Source organism: Lissotriton helveticus, chromosome 2_1 (genome assembly GCF_964261635.1).
Source record: "Lissotriton helveticus chromosome 2_1, aLisHel1.1, whole genome shotgun sequence".
Taxonomy (NCBI): Eukaryota; Metazoa; Chordata; class Amphibia; order Caudata; family Salamandridae; genus Lissotriton; species Lissotriton helveticus.
Window position 1 is genome coordinate 1,849,043,984 of NC_136059.1, and position 22,310 is coordinate 1,849,066,293.

At 45.3% G+C, this 22,310-nt stretch overlaps 1 protein-coding gene across 1 annotated transcript in view; it reads right to left on the reverse strand.

Moving 5' to 3' along the window:
• The window catches only part of LOC144818904 (UPF0462 protein C4orf33 homolog), a 125,398-nt gene that overhangs the window by 77,106 nt on the left and 25,982 nt on the right, over positions 1–22,310 (reverse strand). The window contains exon 3 of the mRNA XM_078676766.1: positions 6,373–6,553. Coding sequence (XP_078532892.1) covers positions 6,373–6,553 — 181 coding nt within the window. The remainder of the gene's footprint in view (positions 1–6,372; positions 6,554–22,310) is intronic.

The window sequence follows — 22,310 nt, forward strand, 5'->3', positions numbered from 1 at the left end:
TCTAGGTACAATGTTGTGTAGATGCAAAGCATGCAAATGTCACCATTAGAAAAAGTTAAAATGGAAAGCTAAAAATGGAGACTGTGCGCGGGTTCTGTTGAACCTTGCAACAGGGGGGCACATGGCCTCCATTCCTGGGCCGGTTTTGGCCATGAGACCCCATCCTCTGTGGCTTGGAGTTATTATTAGGTGGAGGTGGCACGTGGCCCTCCTCCCCAGGCGGATTTATGCTCTAAGGACACTATCCCACGGGGCACTGCCAACTTAAAGGGGGAGGGGGACATGTGGCTGCTCTACACCGCCCAATTCCTTCCCTGAGGACACCATCCTCAGGGAAAAATAGTTACGAGCACGCCTCCCCAGTTCAATTTCGGCCCCAGAGACCCCATTGCCCGGCACCTTGAAGGTGGGTGCCATGGTGCCCCCCTAGGACACCGACCATATCTTCTGCAGCTCTAGCCGGCTCACCACATCCAGCAGGAGCTGGCATTGCTCTCATCTGCAGGGAGCAGCTAATAATGCTGCTCTCTGCAGGTGGGAGTAATATTTAGATCTGTTTGCCTTCGAGCAAGCAGGGAGCAGACTTAATGTTTACCCCCGCTTGGCGGGAGATTTAAAAATGCTCCCGCCAAGCGAGAGCCAACAAAGTTTTCCCTTCTTGCACCGCTGTGGGCAGGGAAACTGCTATGTCTCGGGGTGGTCACCCCAGCCAGGACATAGCTGCTGAGCCGACCCTGGGGCTAATAATGGCTCCGATAGAGGGACCACGCAGCTCTCTCCCCGTTTTCAGCATTTTTGGACCCGGGGTGGGCTCCATGGGGCCTCTTCAGGCTCTGCGAGGGGGGCTGGCTTGGCAGTTCGGGCTGCACTGTTCCCATGAGGCACAGGGTCAGACTGATTTGCATATGGCCATGTCTGAACTGGGGTGGCAGAGTGGGCTAAAGAACGGTGATGGATCAAACCCAGATCTGTTGACTGGGTGTGAGTGTTTGATTGGTTCAGATGCTCTGTCCATCACCACCCCCTTTTGTACCGCTTTGTTCGCCATAAGTTGGCAGGGTATGCTCAGACGTGAGTCCCTTGATCACTTTGCCACTAGATTCAAGCAAGCCTGGCTGAAGACGGCTGTAATGCCAGAAACCGGTCCTAGGAAGCTTGTTTCCGGTCCAGGGAAGGCATGGCTTGGCAGTTCGGGCTGGACTGTTCCCATGAGGCACAGGGTCAGACTGATTTGCATATGGCCATATCTGAACTGGGGTGGCAGAGTCGGCTAAAGAACGGTGATGGATCAAACCCAAATCTGTTGACTGGGTGTGAGTGTTTGATTGGTTCAGATGCTCTGTCCATCACCACCCCCTTTTGTACCGCTTTGTTCGCCATAAGTTGGCAGGGTATGCTCAGACGTGAGTACCTTGCTCACTTTGCCACTGGATTCAAGCAAGCCTGGCTGAAGATGGCTGTAATGCCAGAAACCAGTCCTAGGAAGCTGGTTTCCCGTCCAGGGAAGGCATGGCTTGGCAGTTCGGGCTGGACTGTTCCCATGAGGCACAGGGTCAGACTGATTTGCATATGGCCATGTCTGATCTGGGGTGGCAGAGTGGGCTAAAGAACGGTGATGGATCAAACCCAGATCTGTTGACTGGGTGTGAGTGTTTGATTGGTTCAGATGCTCCGTCCATCACCACCCCCTTTTGTACCGCTTTGTTCGCCATAAGTTGGCAGGGTATGCTCAGAAGTGAGTCCCTTGCTCACTTTGCTACTGGATTCAAGCAAGCCTGGCTGAAGACGGCTGTAATGCCAGAAACCGGTCCTAGGAAGCTTGTTTCCGGTCCAGGGAAGGCATGGCTTGGCAGTTAGGCCTGGACTGTTCCCATGAGGCACAGGGTCAGACTGATTTGCATGTGGCCATGTCTGAACTGGGGTGGCAGAGTGGCTAAAGAACGGTGATGGATCAAACCCAGATCTGTTGACTGGGTGTGAGTGTTTGATTGGTTCAGATACTCCGTCCATCACCACCCCCTTTTGTACCGCTTTGTTCGCCATAAGTTGGCAGGGTATGCTCAGACGTGAGTCCCTTGCTCACTTTGCCACTGGATTCAAGCAAGCCTGGCTGAAGACGGCTGTAATGCCAGAAACCGGTCCTAGGAAGCTTGTTTCCGGTCCAGGGAAGGCATGGCTTGGCAGTTCGGGCTGGACTGTTCCCATGAGGCACAGGGTCAGACTGATTTGCATATGGCCATGTCTGAACTGGGGTGGCAGAGTGGGCTAAAGAACGGTGATGGATCAAACCCAGATCTGTTGACTGGGTGTGAGTGTTTGATTGGTTCAGATGCTCCGTCCATCACCACCCCCTTTTGTACCGCTTTGTTTGCCATAAGTTGGCAGGGTATGCTCAGACGTGAGTCCCTTGATCACTTTGCCACTAGATTCAAGCAAGCCTGGCTGAAGACGGCTGTAATGCCAGAAACCGGTCCTAGGAAGCTTGTTTCCGGTCCAGGGAAGGCATGGCTTGGCAGTTCGGGCTGGACTGTTCCCATGAGGCACAGGGTCAGACTGATTTGCATATGGCCATATCTGAACTGGGGTGGCAGAGTGGGCTAAAGAACGGTGATGGATCAAACCCAGATCTGTTGACTGGGTGTGAGTGTTTGATTGGTTCAGATGCTCTGTCCATTACCACCCCCTTTTGTACCGCTTTGTTCGCCATAAGTTGGCAGGGTATGCTCAGACGTGAGTACCTTGCTCACTTTGCCACTGGATTCAAGCAAGCCTGGCTGAAGATGGCTGTAATGCCAGAAACCAGTCCTAGGAAGCTGGTTTCCAGTCCAGGGAAGGCATGGCTTGGCAGATCGGGCTGGACTGTTCCCATGAGGCACAGGGTCTGACTGATTTGCATATGGCCATGTCTGATCTGGGGTGGCAGAGTGGGCTAAAGAACGGTGATGGATCAAACCCAGATCTGTTGACTGGGTGTGAGTGTTTGATTGGTTCAGATGCTCCGTCCATCACCACCCCCTTTTGTACCGCTTTGTTTGCCATAAGTTGGCAGGGTATGCTCAGACGTGAGTCCCTTGATCACTTTGCCACTAGATTCAAGCAAGCCTGGCTGAAGACGGCTGTAATGCCAGAAACCGGTCCTAGGAAGCTTGTTTCCGGTCCAGGGAAGGCATGGCTTGGCAGTTCGGGCTGGACTGTTCCCATGAGGCACAGGGTCAGACTGATTTGCATATGGCCATATCTGAACTGGGGTGGCAGAGTGGGCTAAAGAACGGTGATGGATCAAACCCAGATCTGTTGACTGGGTGTGAGTGTTTGATTGGTTCAGATGCTCTGTCCATCACCACCCCCTTTTGTACCGCTTTGTTCGCCATAAGTTGGCAGGGTATGCTCAGAAGTGAGTCCCTTGCTCACTTTGCTACTGGATTCAAGCAAGCCTGGCTGAAGACGGCTGTAATGCCAGAAACCGGTCCTAGGAAGCTTGTTTCCGGTCCAGGGAAGGCATGGCTTGGCAGTTAGGCCTGGACTGTTCCCATGAGGCACAGGGTCAGACTGATTTGCATGTGGCCATGTCTGAACTGGGGTGGCAGAGTGGCTAAAGAACGGTGATGGATCAAACCCAGATCTGTTGACTGGGTGTGAGTGTTTGATTGGTTCAGATACTCCGTCCATCACCACCCCCTTTTGTACCGCTTTGTTCGCCATAAGTTGGCAGGGTATGCTCAGACGTGAGTCCCTTGCTCACTTTGCCACTGGATTCAAGCAAGCCTGGCTGAAGACGGCTGTAATGCCAGAAACCGGTCCTAGGAAGCTTGTTTCCGGTCCAGGGAAGGCATGGCTTGGCAGTTCGGGCTGGACTGTTCCCATGAGGCACAGGGTCAGACTGATTTGCATATGGCCATGTCTGAACTGGGGTGGCAGAGTGGGCTAAAGAACGGTGATGGATCAAACCCAGATCTGTTGACTGGGTGTGAGTGTTTGATTGGTTCAGATGCTCCGTCCATCACCACCCCCTTTTGTACCGCTTTGTTCGCCATAAGTTGGCAGGTTATGCTCAGACGTGAGTCCCTTGCTCACTTTGCCACTGGATTCAAGCAAGGTTGGCTGAAGGCGGCTGTAATGCCAGAAACCGGTCCTAGGAAGCTTGTTTCCGGTCCAGGGAAGGCATGGCTTGGCAGTTCGGGTTGGACTGTTCCCATGAGGCACAGGGTCAGACTGATTTGCATATGGCCATGTCTGAACTGGGGTGGCAGAGTGGGCTAAAGAACGGTGATGGATCAAACCCAGATCTGTTGACTGGGTGTGAGTGTTTGATTGGTTCAGATGCTCCGTCTATCACCACCCCCTTTTGTACTGCTCTCCCTGTTTTCAGCATTTTTGGACCCGGGGTGGGCTCCATGGGGCCTCTTCAGGCTCTGCGAGGGGGGCTGAGCAGCCCCCTCCCCATGGAAATCTATGTCAGCTCCCTGGGTGGGTTCCCCATGGCCTCTCGAGGAGGGGGGCCATGGGATTCCCTCCCGATAAAAATGAAAGACAGCCCTGGGGGTGGGCTCCCCAGGGCCTCCCAAGGCATGGGTGAGGAGCCTCATGCCCCCCTCCCCATAAATATCAAGATCCACCCCAGGAGTGGGCTCCCTGGGGCCTCTAATTGCTTGAGGAGGGGGGCGCTCTTCACCCATCCCCATAAAAGTTGTTTTTGGACAAGGGGTAGGCTCCCCAGGAGCATAATATAATTATATGCAGCCCGGCCACCATTTTCTTTCCTATTCTGCGGTATCTTTTGATGTTTTGTTTTTCTTTTTGGCCCCAGGTCCTAGGAGTCAGGATATCCTTGCCATGCTCCATGTAACATTTCGTTTTTTTTTTACAAAGTCAGGACAGGGGACATACAGCCTGATTCATGTAGCTAATAGCGCTCGCAAAAGGGCCAGATTCTGAGAATCTGGCCCTTTGCGAGTGCGATTTTTGCATTTGGTATTCACAATCCCAAATGCAAAAATCGCTATTCAAGAATTCGCATATTTGCGAGGAATGGCATTTAAGGAATCTCTAATAGAGATTCCTCAAATGCTATTCATGACACAAAAAAAAATTGCGATTTTACACTTTTGGGCTGCTATTTACCGAGAGGTCAGACCTCTCGGTAAATAGCAAAAACTCAGAAAAATGCTTTTAAAAGCATTTTTCTAAGTTGCATGTTGCACACACACATGTCCTTTGGACATGTGTGTGCGCAACACCTGTTCAAATGTGCATTTTAGGGGTGCTACAGGGTGTCCTTTGGACACCCCTGGCACCCTTAAAATCGCTATCTGATTTGCGAGTAGAAATTTGCTACTCGCAAATGAGGGATACTCCCCATTCATTCCTATGGGCCTTTTGGCCCATAGGAATGAATGGGGAGTTATTCCTTTTTTTGCGAGTAGCAAATTTCTACTCGCAAATTGAGAACATGTAGGAATCGCTATTTATTTAGCATTGCGTGTCCTCAATAGCGAGTCGCTATGATTCGCTATTAGGGCCACGCAAAACGGCCCGTACATGAATCAGGCTGTAAGTCCCCACATCCCGTCATGACTGCCAGCAACATTTTTCTCATGTTGCTGGTAGCCAATCAGAGTGATCTGACTTTGGCAGGAGCAAGATGGCCCAAGGGAAATAAAGCTCCCTGGGGCAATTAGAATGCTCTACTTTTAAATTGGCGCTCCCACAAGAGTCATTGAGACTCTCGCGAGCCCAACTGCCAAAATATACAATTATATTTTACCCTTAATTTTTCTCAAACTACTGAAGGGAGTTACACCAAAGCACAAAAAGCACAATCTCTGGACCAACATCTAGCTTCTTGCTGAATATGATGTAATTCTGTTCAACTGTTTTTGGCTCAATGGAAAATGAAAGGGGATGTTACGGTTTGGGATCCTCTATTTTTCTCAGCCCCTACATGACAGATCACCCCAATAGCTTTATCAGGAAGAAGCTAAGGTAGATGAACATTTTTTGGGAAAATTGTGTAAAGATTTGTCAAACATGGGCCAAAGTTATTAGCAAACCAAAAAATTCTCTGCCCTTGGAAAAGCAGACCTAACTATAACTACCTAGTGGTGACTGCCACCAAGTTTTAGGTAAAGTGGGGGAAGTGTTCAGTAACAACGTAACATTTTAAACTCAACAAACATTTGCAACTCAGCGTGGTAAAACATGTATTTCTCAATACTATTGTTAGCCTAGCAGTAATAATTCAGGTGGTAATGTAAAGCTCTAACATGACTAAATAGGTCGTATTGCTAGCTGAGGTTAAAGTAGGGCACAACACGGAAGGGTTCTCTACTGACTTACAACCTACAGTCTTGGGTACGATGAACGTGAACTCACCCTCATAGTCCCAGAGCCCATTGAAAGGCTTCCCGGGTTCTCCAGGGGGAGCTTGGGGATCATCAAAAAAGGGAGCACTCACTTCCATCAGCAAACCATTGTCAGCCGGCTTAAATTTGATGGTGACTGGTGAATGCAATACTGGCAAGCTGTCCCAGGTGGTAGTTATCCTGTACACAAGCTGGAGGTAAGAAACAAGTAACAGTACTTAATTAGTAATATTCCTAATAATCAAAATCAAGATCTTGCTATACAGGCCACATAATTAACATCTTTAAGGGTAAGTGAACAACCAAAATCTCAAAAATGTTTGGTATTACTTGAATATGAACACAATTCATTACAACTGCCAATGCCAATGCCAATGCCAAATCTTGAACAGAACAAAGGCACAGTTATTGTGATGTTCAAGATTTCATTGTCTGGTAGGTGATGCAGCAGGTTTTGAAAGTAATATGAATGGGCAGGGAAAGTCTGAAAAGGTGCCTGGGTGCTCTAGTTCAATTTCAATTTCAAAAAGCTTTTATTCGATTTGTACATACAAATCATACAAGCAAAAAGATACATAATTAGAATATTTAAAATCACCATATGAACACTTATAAGAAAGGGGGTAGGAAGATGTACAAAGGCTGGAGTGCAACAATTAAAAACTAATCTTGCCATTTTAGGTCAACATACTGTTACAAAAATGCAAGACATTCATGAATAAGCAGACAGGAAATCAGTAGGATCTACTTAGTAGGCCTTTCCTGGCAGCTGTACATAACAATTTAAATAATCATAATATACTGTGGACATAAACAGGTAAAAATAATACCTTAGTTACAAAAATTGATATAAAACTTAGAAACATATATATACAGACAGGAATGTAAAAGGTAGTAGCAGCATAATACAATTCCTGGCAGCTGTATAACATAGGTACAGACAGGTAAGTATAAGAAATATTATAATACAATACTTTTCCTGGCAGCTGTACACTTCAAAATAAAAGTAGCCAGAAAAAAGCAAATCTCCTCATTCTCTAATGAGGATAAAAATATCAGTGCAGTTTCTGTAGTACAAATATTATACTTAATAAAAATCGGTTTAAGGTATTTTAGCCTGAGAGAATGAAAAAATTTACAGAAAAGTAAAAAGTGGCAACTACTCTGGCGAGAAACACTGTCACACGGGCAGGATGTCTCTGAACTGGTTCTTGTGTTTGGAAATGCAACCAGATGGTGGACAATACCCAATCTGACACGTGTTAAAACATACTGATGAGAGGGACGGGTCACGAACACAAGATAGGGTTGGAACCCCGAAGATAAATTCAAATCTTTATAAAATTTCACGGTAATAAGATTACCAGAAATTTTATCTCGCTCTGCCTTTCGAAAGTTTAAAAACGTTGTCTTAATTTCTTTTTTTGAGATAGAAACAACCTCTTCTGGCTCACGGAACACATCGATATTAAAAAGAAGGAGATACCAACGGTGAATGTATCTCAACCACTGTATGCGTAAAGAGTGGTCCAAGCCTATACAGTCAAGAATAATATCCTGAGTAAATCGAGTCTCTGGCTTAGCCCAAATAGAACGCCACAATAAAAGTGGCCGGACTGCTGCTAAGTCAGAAATAAACTCGACCCCGACCTCTTCATGGATCAGTTGAACAGAGGCAGAAGGGGGGACGCATAACAACCTCCTTAGAAACTTATTTTCCTCCTTCTGCAGGGATATACCCTCGCTGTGGCCCCATACACCTGCCCCATACAGTGCAGAGGAGACACAACAAACATTGTATATGTTCATCATGTCTAAAATGCTTCGTGAGCCAAGTTTAGAGGCAAAGCGAAAAATACTGCTAGTAGACCGCAGCATTTTTAGTCTGATAGAATCAAATTCCGAGGTCCAAGACCCGCTATTGTTGTACGTAATTCCTAGATAGCAAAAAGACTTAACATGAGTCAACTTTTCCTTATCCAGGAAAAAAGTATGCTTTGACTGTTTAGCTGCCTGACCGCATGACATAACATACGTCTTGGTTTTGTTCACGCGGAGCCGCCTAACTTGAATAAACTGCATAAAATTATCAATTAGGCGCTGGAGGCCAATCTGTGTTCGGGATAAGAGAACAGCGTCATCCGCATAAAGTAACAACGGGACAGGTTTACCACCAATCAGGGGGGCGTCTGCTGGGATGTCAACCAAGGAACAGTCGACATCATTAATAAAAAGGGAAAATAAAAGCGGGGCCAAAACACATCCCTGGCGTATGCCCCGAGACACTTTGAAAAACGGGGTACATTCGCCAAGGGTGCCATAGCGGACCTTACAGGAGAGTTTTTCATAAAGTCTAGCTAAGAAATGAACAATTTCCCTCGGAGCCCCTGCATCAAGCAAAACCTCCCAAAGAATGGCATGGTTAACCAAATCAAAAGCGCTGCTCAAATCAGCAAAACATAAAAAGAGGTTGCCATTTTTGGCCACAGTATATTTATTGATTAAAAGGTCCAAATTTACACATTGATCCAATGTGCCCAAACCTTTCCGAAAGCCATATTGGACTCTGGTTAAAATATTAAAATCAGTTGCCCAATCTTCCAGCCTTTTGAGCAAAATCCTACTCATTACCTTTACAGAGGCGTCCAATAATGAAATTGGTCGGTAGTTAGAGGCCTCTGATTTGTTACCTTTCTTATGTAAAGGGATAATAACCGATTGACCCCAGGTAGACGGGAAATTAGTTTCTGCCGCGCAATTAAATATCCTCGCCAGGATGGGAGCCCACAGATCTGGTTCATCTTTGTATAAATCCAGCGGGACCCCATCAGGGCCAGGTGCCTTGCCTCCTTTGCTAATAGAAATTGCTTCATGGCTTTCTTCTAATGTTATTCCCAGCGGGAGGGGTAGCCAAGGGGTAGACTCAGATGACAATGACTCAGGGGATAAACCTTCTGGATTAAAAATTTTTGAAAAGTGACTGACCCAATCACTGCATGCCACATAAGATGTTAATTCTGGAACATCTTCTTTATTGAGAAAAGGGCTGTTAATTGTTTCCCAATAAAGTTTGCAGTTTTTGGTCTCGGCTGCTTCCTTCAACTTATCCCACGCCTCAGTCTGTAATACCCTTTTCCTAGTATTAAGTGCTATTTTATATCTAGCCCTAAAATATTGTATATCCTTCTTATCGCGTGGTTTGGTACCTAAAGCTTTCTTTAGTTCTCGGAGGGCGACTATACAGGTCTTGTCAAACCACCCCTGCTTCGAACCACTATTGGATGACGGGGCCTTAGTAAAAATACCGTCAATAATACTGTTCATGGAGACAAAGTGAGCTAATAAGCAGCCTGAAACACAGTCATTATCTAGACAGGAACTAATTTGGTTCTTACAGCTAGTAAGAACCTCCTTCTGCTTAACCTTAGAATTAGATCCAGTCCATTTAATCCTAAGACCCTTCGGTCTTATAGGTACTAGGTCAGTTGAGCATTTTTCGCCCGAAACTGTCGAGCTACCATGCCCTAGGAGGGTAACACGAATGCTGTTATGGTCACTGAGACTTTCTTCATTTACATACAAATCAGTAAAGTCTCCACTGCTAGACAGAAGGATATGATCTATAAATGATCCTGCATCTCTGCCTGTAAATGTGGGACATGTTATTGTCTGATTGTTTAAGTTACAGTTTAACAGGGTCATATCTAGTGTGACTAGCATGTTATTTAGTGTAGAACCGTAACTGCAATGTTGGAAGTGAGCAGAATCCTCCCTCACTCCCAAACCCCCCCATTGACTGCTCATAGCTGCTCCAAAGCCACAGATGTTCCCGTTAGACAAATGGCAGGGCTGCAAGTTAAAATCCCCTGCCCAGACAACCTCGGCCTTTCTTTTCGAGATACTCAAGGCCTTGGCAATTTCCCTTTCTAGAGGCGGTAGAATATCTCCTCTGGTGGCATCAAAGATATTGTTGTAGAAATTAACTACAACTAAATCAATACTCTTCCTGCACTCCACCCTTATGACTTGACTATGGGTCCCAACTGTCGTGCTGCTTTTGACCGTACAATCACACAACTTAGTGGATAAAAGCATCAAAAGGCCCCCCTTAGCCCTGCCCGAGCTAGATTTGGTGGCTTTAAGACAGTAGGATGCGTACCCTTCGATGTTAATGAGGTCCAGACTCCACGTTTCCTGCAACAAAATCAGGTCCAATCCCTCCCCCATAAAACTGGTCCAGAAGGGTGTACCTAGTTTGCTGGCAAGGCCAGCAATGTTCCAGGAGACAAGAGAAAGCCCTGCTGGTTTACCAGAATCGCCAACAATAGTCGACTCTGGCTGAATTACACGTAATAGAATAGGACCATCTTCCCGGAGATTGATATCTGGGCTTAATCTGGGAGTAACAGAAGGTGTACATGCATCATGGCTATCCCTATTTTCTATATGCAAGAGGGGTATTAGCGATGACACCATTGGGAATTCAGGAGGTGCGGGTAAAGGTGTGACTGGAGAAACACTTTCCATATCTAAATAGGACGTAAAGATGTTTAAATCCAAAGCTTCAGCAGAGCTGAGTCAATCTACCTCGTCTAACGCAGCATATCTATTAGGATGGGCAAATTGTGAGTACAAGGGATCTTGGGGAAGGGGCAAGTCCTGCCAAGTTTGTTGCCGCTGGGATTTAGCTGGTTGTAGGGGCTGAAAAGGTTGCTGCCACTGATGGGCATGCTAAAATAAAGGTGGTGGAAAATGGGGAGGTTGTTGCCATTGAGGATTAACATGATGCGGGGGAAAAGATAGAGCATGTAATGGCTGCTGCTGAAGATTAGCATAATGTGGAAAAAAAAAAGAGGGGTGTGGTGGTTGCTGCCAGGGTTTGGTAGCATGATACGGGGGATACACAGATCCTCTGTTACTTTGAAAAGTGGGACAAGGAGGATTTGGTCTTAATGGCATCGGAAAAAAATAGGACAAAGGAAGTGGATTGATTTGAGTCGCAGGACCACTGTTGGGTGCATTACATATATAACTAGCTGCCCCTATATCCCTAAAATTAACTGTAATTACATCCCCTGCTATTGTTTTCTTACTTCTGCCCACCCAGTCCCCTCTACGCACAGTAAGAATTTCACCGTTCATATTGTTAGGTAGAGGTTTATGTAAGTGAAGCCATTGGGCACATTTGTTTCTTAGCTCAACAAATGATTCTTTTGCTCCCTCCTTCAACGGGGGAACTGCTGTCAGCACGACCACAAAAGGGGATACTTCTGGTGGTAGATTAATTGACTTAAAACGTGCCTGCTTTGGCTTAGGACCTTCAGTCTTGTTTGTAGGAAGAGGTACTAAAGGGGTATTAGATTTTCCTACAACATCTTTTACTTGAGGAATAGTGGATTTATTACCAACAACAGAGTGTTGGTGAGTCAGAATAGAACCTGCCACCTCCGGAGTGGATAGAGCTGTGGATTGAACAGAATTATTCCCTGTTTGCGACAGATGAGATAAAACTGGATTCCCGGGGGCTATAGTTACTTGAGCATTATTTAATACATCTTTAGAGGGCTGGACACAAGATGAGCATTTAGGGGCTACTTCTGTGATCCCTTGTGGCTGATCAGGCCTTTGCCCGTTCGTTTTATGTGGCCATTTCGAGTGTATTAAAGATGTAAGCCTGTCAAGTTTAGAAATTAAAGGCTTAATTTGTGCCGCTATTGTGGTAGGTGATGCAGCAGGTTTTGAAAGTAATATGAATGGGCAGGGAAAGTCTGAAAAGGTGCCTGGGTGCTCTAGTTATAGTTGAATGTATACACATGTGATTTGCAGGAAATGAGTACAGTCTGCCCTTTGTTGCATAGGATATAAGTGTATCCCATTATTGTGATATTAAATCAAGTGCATTGTCTCGTGTTTGTAAATGTACCATTGTGAGTGTGTATCTCTTTTTAACTCTCCAATGGTCTTTGTAACTTCATTTTCTAATCCTTCCTGGTAAATACCAATTGATAAGGGGATTCACCATTTTAAGATATTGTGCTAAATATGTCTCGCTAAAATTCAGGAAACCCATTCATATCCCAAAAATAGTACATTAGACAAAAGCGCATTTTAGATTTTTTTTAATTGAGCTTGTCGCCTGCTGCCGAAAGAACTGTGATTATTCTGTCCATATGTTGTAAATGTTAATTTAAGTCATCATCTGTTATGTATATGTGATCACCATATGAAACTACACTCAAATTGCACTGTACCAGTTCAATTATTCTTGCAGAGAATTGCCTCGAAGTATTGTGTAAATCCAAATTGGATTCTACCTAGTCAGAAGGGTGCTAAATAATATGATTCTGGTGCTAGTATTTGTGTAAAAAACCCATTTGCTAGATATTATCTGGGTTTGTATCTTTTGCATGTATTCCTAAATCTATTACAGGTGAAGCTCCGTGTTCTTCCTGTATTTGTTTCAATGCTTCCGGCAACACCATAATTGATATTATGCTGTGTGTACTCATATATATGGTCCTGAATATGCTTCCCAATGACTAACACTGTGGTAAATTTGGTACCATCTTCATTGATAGGCACATATTAAAACGCTGTGTTTATCCCAAGGGGTAGAATCAGGTAACATCACTTCTGATAGATTTCCTTGCTAACCAAAACAGTATTTCATTTTGCTTAGCTGGGCAATGCCTGATTATAGTATTTATTGTCTCTAGAATAATTGGTCTTACCTGTGTTTTTATTGTCTATATATATATTTCTAACTTCACTGAGTGTTTCCCTGGTTTCAGCTCTGAGAAGGAAATCTCTTTTTGGATGTGATATGTACATAACTAGAACCGCCCAAGTCTGTCCAGGCATTATGAGAGGACTTAAATGTACTTTTTGTACTACATATGGAGCTTCCCCTGAAACAATGTTAAGTGTTCAATGTAAGTAAAATGCACTTCAATATAAACAAAGGGATTGTTAATATTGAGAAAGTTGATGTCAATATGAATAATGATAAAATCATGTATAAAAATGCAATCGCATCTCTTTTGACGAATTTGCCTGTTAAGAACTATACGTCAACCCCCGACATGGTCAGGCAGGCTCTTAGGTACAGGCCTGAGGTCAATGATTTGCAGATCACAGGAGGGGTGGCACGTATCTGGCAAACGTGTGCGCAGGGAATCCCAGATCTATCCCATAGAAAGGCATAGCGACACCACAATGATCCAGGGAAATTGAGCCCAATAAAGCACATATGGCCAGAGGGGTATGCGTATTCACAAAACAACATGAAGTCAGGTGCCACATGAAGTGGGGAACACATATTAATTAAGGACACAGCTTACACAGCATACACAGTGATCACACGCTCCCCATGCCAGACATCTGGACATGTTGCCCCAAAGCCACATTGCGTCCACGCAAGGTCAAGACCCACCTGGATTACTCATCAAACACCTTAATTTATTGCTCCACAGAAAACAGTCTAAACAACAAAAGAGTGTCACTATTTCATTTAAGAAGGAAAAAACTGAGCATGGGAAATCTTATTGGATTTTTAGAAAGCCCTCACTCACCAACCTGGCTGGACGATATGAAATGGACCATCATCGAGCAAGTCTGCACTGGGAGAAACATCCCACAGACACTGTTTGAAAAGGAACAAAGGTGGGTATACCGCCTAGGGACTCATAAACAGGGTTTAAATGATGACATCCCTTGGGGTATAGTCTTAAAATACTAGCACCACTGAGGAACATGAACAAGAGCAAGAGAAGAGGAACCAACCAGGTCACATGGGAAGTATGGTACACGGTGGGAAACAATACGCGCAGCAAGGCACAAATACCCAGCACAAGTGCGCAGGGAGTCTAATTACTAACCTCTCTGACAAAGTTCAATCCAACACAGAAACCCAAGTACTCGAAAAGGGTCTTGATTTCGTTCCCACAGCCCAACCAGATCAATTCAAGCTACACTGCGAGCAGTCAGAGTTTTTCAGAAAGCTAAAGCTGAAAGCTTTCTTTGAGGGAAAGGAAAACAATGCATCACAGGGTAACAAAGGAGACACAGGCCTGAGGCTAAAATCCACCTTTACACGCCCCCCTTACTCAGTACCAGCAGAGATCACAGCTTTTGAACAAGCAGTTTTTCACGAAATTTAGTCCCACCCTGACCCTCCCGTCTTTAGAAATTTCAGAACAATTGAGTATCAAGCCCTACATGGCCTCCAAAATAAAAGGGAGATTACCATAAAACCAGCAGACAAAGGTGGGGGCATAGTCATTCAAAACACCGTGGACTATGATAAAGTTTGCCAAGACCTCCTAAATGACAGGAAGAACTATACCTTACTCAAAAAAGACCCCTCTCAGGAGCTAAAAACACGAATTGTCGACTTGGTCAAGGAAGCAGAGGAGAACGACCACATAACGAAACATGAAGCAGCTTTTCTGACTACAGGAAATGGTGTGATACCATACTTCTACACATTACCAAAGACCCATAAAAACAACCCCCCCCCTCCTGGACGACCTATAGTGTCAGGGATTGGTTCACTCCTGGAACCACTGTCACGTTTCTGTGACTACTTTCCGAAGCCAAAAGTTCAAAACACATCTACTTATCTGAAAGATACCAAGAGCCTGTTACAGCTTCTACAGGAACTCAATTTTGAGGAAGGCTCCATCACACTAGTGATCCTCGACATTGAGAGTCTCTACATGAGCATCCCCCAGGACGATACCATCAGGGTTCTGGGGGCTGCTCTGTACGCCACCGTTTGGGAATATCAGACACCCAAGGATTTAATTATAACCTGTGCAACCCTGGCCCTCAAAGAAAATTTCTTTGAATACAAGGCAGAGTTGTTTCTCCAATGCACGGGCACTTCAATGGGCAGCACTTTTGCCCCCAGTGTGGCAGGACTGTACGTCTTTGACTTTGAGATAAAGTATATCCTGCCCACAGACAGCCAATATGACTCCTCCATAGGCCAGTGGAGGAGGTATATTGACAAAGTCCTTCTCATCTGGAGGGGCAGCGATGAACCTCTGAGTGAGTTACTCAACTGGACAGGAACCTTAACCACTTCCATGCTAATGACAAGGCCAGCTCGTCATGCAGTACACTGGAGCTGTGCTTATGACGAGCTGACCATGTCATGAACAATGGGAAATGTCAAAGCTCAGCACCCAGCGGGAATTGCCTTAGCATTGAAGGTGTTAAATTCACACACTGAGCAGTAAACCGAAAGTGGTTTTCTTGGATGTGGTCATAACGATAACCAACACTAACCTCATCACTAGAACACACTACAAACCCACGGCTAAAAACAACTTATTGGAATTTTCAAGTTTCCACCCGAGGCCACTCAGGGAAAATCTACCATATGGCCAGTACCTGAGGGTCAGGAGAAACTGCAGCAACCTGACAGACTTTCGGGACAAGCCTCTGACCTCACCTCCAGACTTAAAGCACGAGGCTACCCTGATAGAGTTCTGAATAGAAGCTACAAAAGAGCCCAGAACCAACCTAGAGAGGCTCTACTAGAAGACAACATCAGGGAGTCCCAAGAGACCCCCCTCACCTGTGTTATGACCTACAGTAGTTTGTAGAATACCCTGAAGAAATCTATCAACCAGAAATGGAAGATAATCACCAGTAACAACAGAAACTGGACAAAACCATTGTTCTCCTTCAAAAAAGGTCGGAGCTTAAAAGATAAACTAGGGCACACACGCCCTAAGGAGAACCCCAGAATAGATGAGAGGTCAGTCACTGACACTTGGGGCCTTCCAAGAGTGGTGGGCCACTTCCCTTGTTCCAACTGCAGCATCTGCCACCTGACATCAAACACCAAGGTCCTAAGTCTTGAGCCTGGAAAAACGTGGACACAACGCACTCACACGAACTGTAACTCCACTAACGTGGTCTATCTTATCACATGCCCCTGCCAGTTGCGGTACGTGGGTATGACCACTCGCAAAATAAAACAGAGAAGATGTGAACTTAGAAGCAACATCAGGTGTCTGAAAGTTACTACGAAGATGAGCAACCACTTCCTGCAAAATAACCACACTACCAACGATTTGAAATGGACCATCATCGAGCAAGTCTGCACTGGGAGAAACATCCCACAGACACTGTTTGAAAAGTAACAAAGGTGGGTCTACAGCCTAGGGACTCATAAACAGGTTTTAAATGATGACATCCATTGGAGTACAGTCTTAAAACACTAGCACCACTGAGGAGCATGAACAAGAGCCGGGCTTGATCTATGCTTGAAATTGGCTCCCCTGGTCTTTGGGAACACCCCTCAACCGAGTTAGATAATGACCCTATTTTATTATCTCTCTGTCATGATTGAACTACCACCTTATCGTCACCCCAATGGGCCTTACGATCATGTTCAGCTAAGTGGCCCTCCCACCAATCTATGTGGTGCATTTTAATGTGGTATTTTTTGTGTGGTGTATATACTTCTTCTTAACTGATTACTATTTGCCAATGGTGTCAGTCCCCATGGGGTACGTACCACCACTGTGACGCCCTTTGCCACATACATGCTTTGCACATTAGTGTGCGCTATCACCTATGCTGGCAGCACCATTCATGCTGTCGTTAAGCTTCCTATTTGGCTCCACTGTGTATTTTTGGAGTTACGCTTCCATTTGTTTACTGATTAAAGTTTTTCACAATTTCACTTACCGATCGATCCCTTTCCCCCTGTGAGCGGTCTAGTTCCAATAGTTCCATTTTGGCTCCGCTGTGTATTCATACAGTCACGCCTCCATTTGTTCTTTGATTAAAGTTCTGAACAATTTTACCACATGAGCCCTTTCCCCTAGTGAGCGGTCTAGCTCCACAATGCTACCAGCGTGGCCATCGCTTTGAACTGGTCCCATGATTGGCTGGAGGGCGAGCCGGTACGCTTCCACATACGTGGTTGCGTCCCCCGCCTCCTCGAGGACGTACTACACTGCTCGCTGCTTCTTCCTTTAAATACCTTGGGAGAAACTGATCCGGATCCTCGGGGTCCAGTAACAGAGGGCTAGACGCAGGTACCGAGCGGGTGCCTGACGACGCGGGCGTGAGTTCTCCTGGCAATTTCCAGATAAGTAACATCATGCTCTGAGCGAGTCAATTGACTTTCCCCCTCCCCTTTTGTTTTCTTTTTCGCCTTCCGCAGGGTGTGCCATTCTCGTCACCACCCCCTCCAGAGACCCATGGTGTGAAAATTTCTCACACCCTACGTGAGATTTTTAAACTTGTTTTTAATTGTTTTCAATGTGATCTTCTGCATGCATGTGTGTGGGCCTTCTTCCATTGCAAGTCACGCCGCAGAGGCTCATTAGCCATTTTTGGCATCGCTATACCCACCAAGTTAATTCTACCGCTAAACACCCTAGTGGCGTGCAGGTGTCATAGTACTATGTAAATATGACTGGTCATGGCTACATGTGCTGGCAACAGAGGCTGGCAGCAGCATCACTCATTTTCACTGAGTATAAATCTTACTCAGGTGACTGTTTCATGCTGAGTACAAGTGCACTTTACAAATGAGCATGGTATACCTGTGATAATCAAACTACGCAAGATGGTAACCAATTGTTCTTGTCTTGTCTTTTTCTCTTTATATGTTTGTTATTGTCTATTTTTATAGGTGCAATCTGGTTTCTCTAAATCATAGAGTAAACCACCCAATTTTATATGATTGCACTTGCTCACCACGTATTTTTTTCTTTTTCACTTTCACGTCCTCCGGTTAGGGTGGGCCTTAGCACGCCCATACCGCCGAGGTTTAGCTGATAAGTCCTGATGAATGCCAGGTAATTCACACCACGATGGCAGAAACATGTTGACCCTACTGCATGGAAATAGCTGAACAACTTATTCAGATTCATTTCCTACACCTTGTTTTTAATGTGTCTGTTTGGCCACTTAATAAAGTTATTTTGGACGCAATCTAGACACTTTTAGTCACTTCATCACACCTTCACAAAAAACCAGCTCCGCAGAATTCTGGCGTCGCAGCACACCAGGGAGGCACTCGGCCTCTCCCGGTGGGGCCCGTTGATGAAGCATGTCACCAACCAGGTTGGTGAGTAAGGGCTTTCTAAAAATCTAATAAGATTTCCCATGCTCAGTTTTGTCCTTCTTAAATGAAATAGTGACACTCTTTTGTTGTTTAGACTATATTACCAGGGGGACTAAGAGTGTCTCCAGTGCACTTACCCTCACTCTCTCGTTGATTACTAATCCACAGAAAACAGCTTACATTCCTTACCAAAAAAAATTGCCTGAACTGTTTTATGGCTGTCAACAAACTGTATAAAATCCATGGGCGATTGATTGTAAATTGAGACAGTCCTCAGACCCTGTGTCTGTAACTGTTCTCCCAGCCACACTCTTTAATTAAACAAACTGTTCCTGTTTTGCCAAACGCCTCTTGTCTCTTGTTTTAAAAAGGTATTTCATGTTAAAGCAACATTTTGGCAAGCCTCCATTGGATGTGATTGGAACCTCAAGACTGAGTATAGTCATAGGAAGAGGACCCTGCCCAGACAAATTATCCCATTTGTGTAACAAGGAAGGTGAACAGACACTGCAATTGATTAGAAGGTTTGCTGAATACGCGGGCCAAGGCCCATTCTGAAGCACTCATCACAGAGGGTAAGATACCACATCATAACCTTAGTAAAACATTTGGCATATGGCAAACTAGGGAGCAGTGTAAAAAGATTATCTGAGTGCCCTGCCACTGACAGAAATCTGGCATATTACATATTCGGAGGCGATCCAACGGAAGTCACCTTTTTTCGATAGTCCGCACATTAGGAAGGTTGAAAATGTATTTATTTATATAGACCTTTATGGCTCCCAGGACGCTATTTTTGTGGGAGTGTGCTCCTGATTGGGGCGGAGTTGGCATCTCAATCTTATTTTTTAGTCTAAAAGGGTTTTCTTAGTGCCACTGGTTTCTTAACACCAGTGGTACCTGAAAGAAGTGAGAGTCGTTGGTCACATGGACTGTTGGGTGTCATACAGATGGTACGGTTGGCCTCTGGGTGTAATTTGGACATTTAGGGAAAAAGATTTGGACCTATGAGATTGATTTTAACTTTTGTTTTGTTCAAGAGGGGCCTGTGATTTCTGAGTTATTCCCTTTTTTCGCCAAACTATTATTGTTATCCTTGTCCCGGAGCTAATATTGACAGAATATCAGGCTTACTTAGTCCTGTGTACCAAGCATAGCTTCCCCTGGTCACATGATAGCATACGCTATAGCGGGCTAAGGGATTTTTGACAAAGTCATAATTTTTTCTGTCAGTTTTTTGGTTGAAATTGATGTAAGATTTATGCAATGTTGTTGTGCTGTTAATTCCTGCAAATTGTGTTTTGTCTTAAGTATTGTGTCTTTGTCGATGACCTAATGTTTCATATGAGGGTGCTACTATTTCCCATAAATTATATATAATGCCAAAAGTCAATTTCGTTCAGATAATGTTTTTAATGACAATTGCTCTTTTTCTATGTTTTGTTTTTTTAATTATATTTTTATTGCAGAGTCAAGGGGTATACAAGCAATCATCTCGACAGGTTTGCCTCTGGCAGCTGTTGTCCACAGGGCATAAATAAACATCACACAGCCACTTAGCCCACTTGCTCTTTTTCTATGTTGCAACTCTTCATATGTATTGTTATTTGTGTTTACAAAATGTTATGTTGAATTGTTGATGCATCTGTGGATAGCACTGAGCTGATAGTTACATAGTTATAAGCAGTAACCCCTGTGTATATCCACCAAGAAATTAGGGTAACCAAAGATCTCCTAAACCAAAGAAGCTAAAGTGTATATTTTCCATTAAAACTACCAACCTTATCATGGAGTCACCATTAAAGCACATGCAAACCAAGTTCCCTACACAGGATAAAAATATTCATAAGGTTTGCCAAGAATGGCCAAACTCACAAAGGCACACGCATTTCCATGGCCAAAGGGAGGAAATTTTGACACTAACATTCTTGAACACTTGACATACATTCAAACCAAATACAAAGGTCCAAAGAAAGACAGGAGAGAGACATTATTAGAACTATGGGCCATCTTTGGGAAAGCCCAGATCGCCAGACCTCTATCACAGATAACAAGCAAGCCATTAGCACCTCCCCCACCACATGAAGGGATGGAGGTGCTCTCGCCCGCTCTCCCCACATTAGGATACTCCATTGTGCCAGTTGAATAAATCGGTTCTCCACCGAACAACGAGCTGTTAGGCCGGGATATGAGAGACTAACAGGCCAGCAGGCCCAAGCAGTCACAGAGCAACCCCATTACGATGCGAGGGCTCCCAGAAATGTGTCCCCCGTCACGCCGGCACATAGAACCCCAAGAGTGTGGAGAACATGCACTCCCACTGGTTCAGTTGAACACACACAAGTGTCAGGGAGACAGTGATACAATTAGTGGGAGTGAGGAAGGGGGCCCCAGTCCCCATGGAACCAATAATGAGGGTGAAACTAGAGGGCTTGCCCAGTCAGGCAAGGGAGAAAGACGGGAGCTGATGGCTGAGGCAGAAGAGGCACACAATTACACACACATAGTGCTGTCAATAATGAGCCAACCAGCGAAAGAACCAGTAGTCATGCTATCCGTGAACAATATACCATAAAAAAATGTAATAGATTCAGGGGTATCAAGGTCATGCCTAAGGGGAGGGATAGTCAAATTATCTAAAGACACTACCTTTATACAAGAGTTCTGGAGTTAAGTATCAAGGATCCCCATCACGAAACCCCTCAAACTAAAGGTAGGAGGAAACCACATGAGAGGACAGTAACAATATTCCTCCACATCCCTGACTAATTTATTTGGATGAAATTCGCAGGCCAAACTAAAAAGGACCTTCCAGTTCACAGACAATGGGACCATGGCCTGCTCCTTCCCAGGGGCTCCCACTTTAGGATCCATAGCATTGAAACATAACCTCATCACAAATGTACCAGCAAATACACCATCTACCATCCAGTCCACCTTCACTGAGGTGGTTTTGACATACATGGGAGAACTCTGGGGTATCAGCGGACTTTTCTGGCAGGTGGCACGACGCATGCACCGTGTCCTAGTGGAGACAGCTAAAAGGACAAAACCTTTTATAGCTAATAGATAGAGAGTCGCAATTACGCAACACACATGTCCATTGGGTTCCCTGGGACGAGGCAAGTAATTGGGCCAAGGCATGTGGGGACAATGGCCTTAATGGCTAGAGACCATGCACCTTTTGAAACACCAAGCCCATGCTATGCCTTCACGCCAACACCACTGTGTGCCTGTGAAGGGCAAAGACAAGGCTGCCTGGCACGATGGGATGTGTCAGCCCTGCCTAAGGCACCCTTCCTGCTGTCAAATATGATACCTCAATGCTTAGATTTTAAATAATGCTGCATGTAGGAGAGATAGAAAGACACCACAAGGAAGTGTCCCCACTGACTGCAGGTAAAGAAAGGCTGACCAAGGGATGGGTGGGCAGACACACACACCCCACTCTGTGACCCACGAGGACAATCCCCCAACAGGAGCAAGTCCAGAGACACTGCTAAATGCGTCCAACACAAAATGAAAAGGACCGCCCTTGAGGGGGCCGCATTGGCCGTGAGCATGCAAATGGCACCAATCTTAAAAGGAGCTCCACGGCAAGACCCCAGATGGTTTAAACCTAGCTATAGTGGCAGAATCCAGGGAGGTTGGCAGCAAACAGACCCTAGAGAATGTTACTTTAGTCACAGAATGGGCCACTTGGCATTCAGAACAGAGATCGATGGGCCAGGGACAGGCACCCCCACACCCTCATCCACCAAACCTAGCCCTGGGAAACCTGAATGCACTCTATTCTCAGCCACCGGAAGGTCAGTCAGCCAATGCACCACCACAACAGGGATCAGGTATTTGGA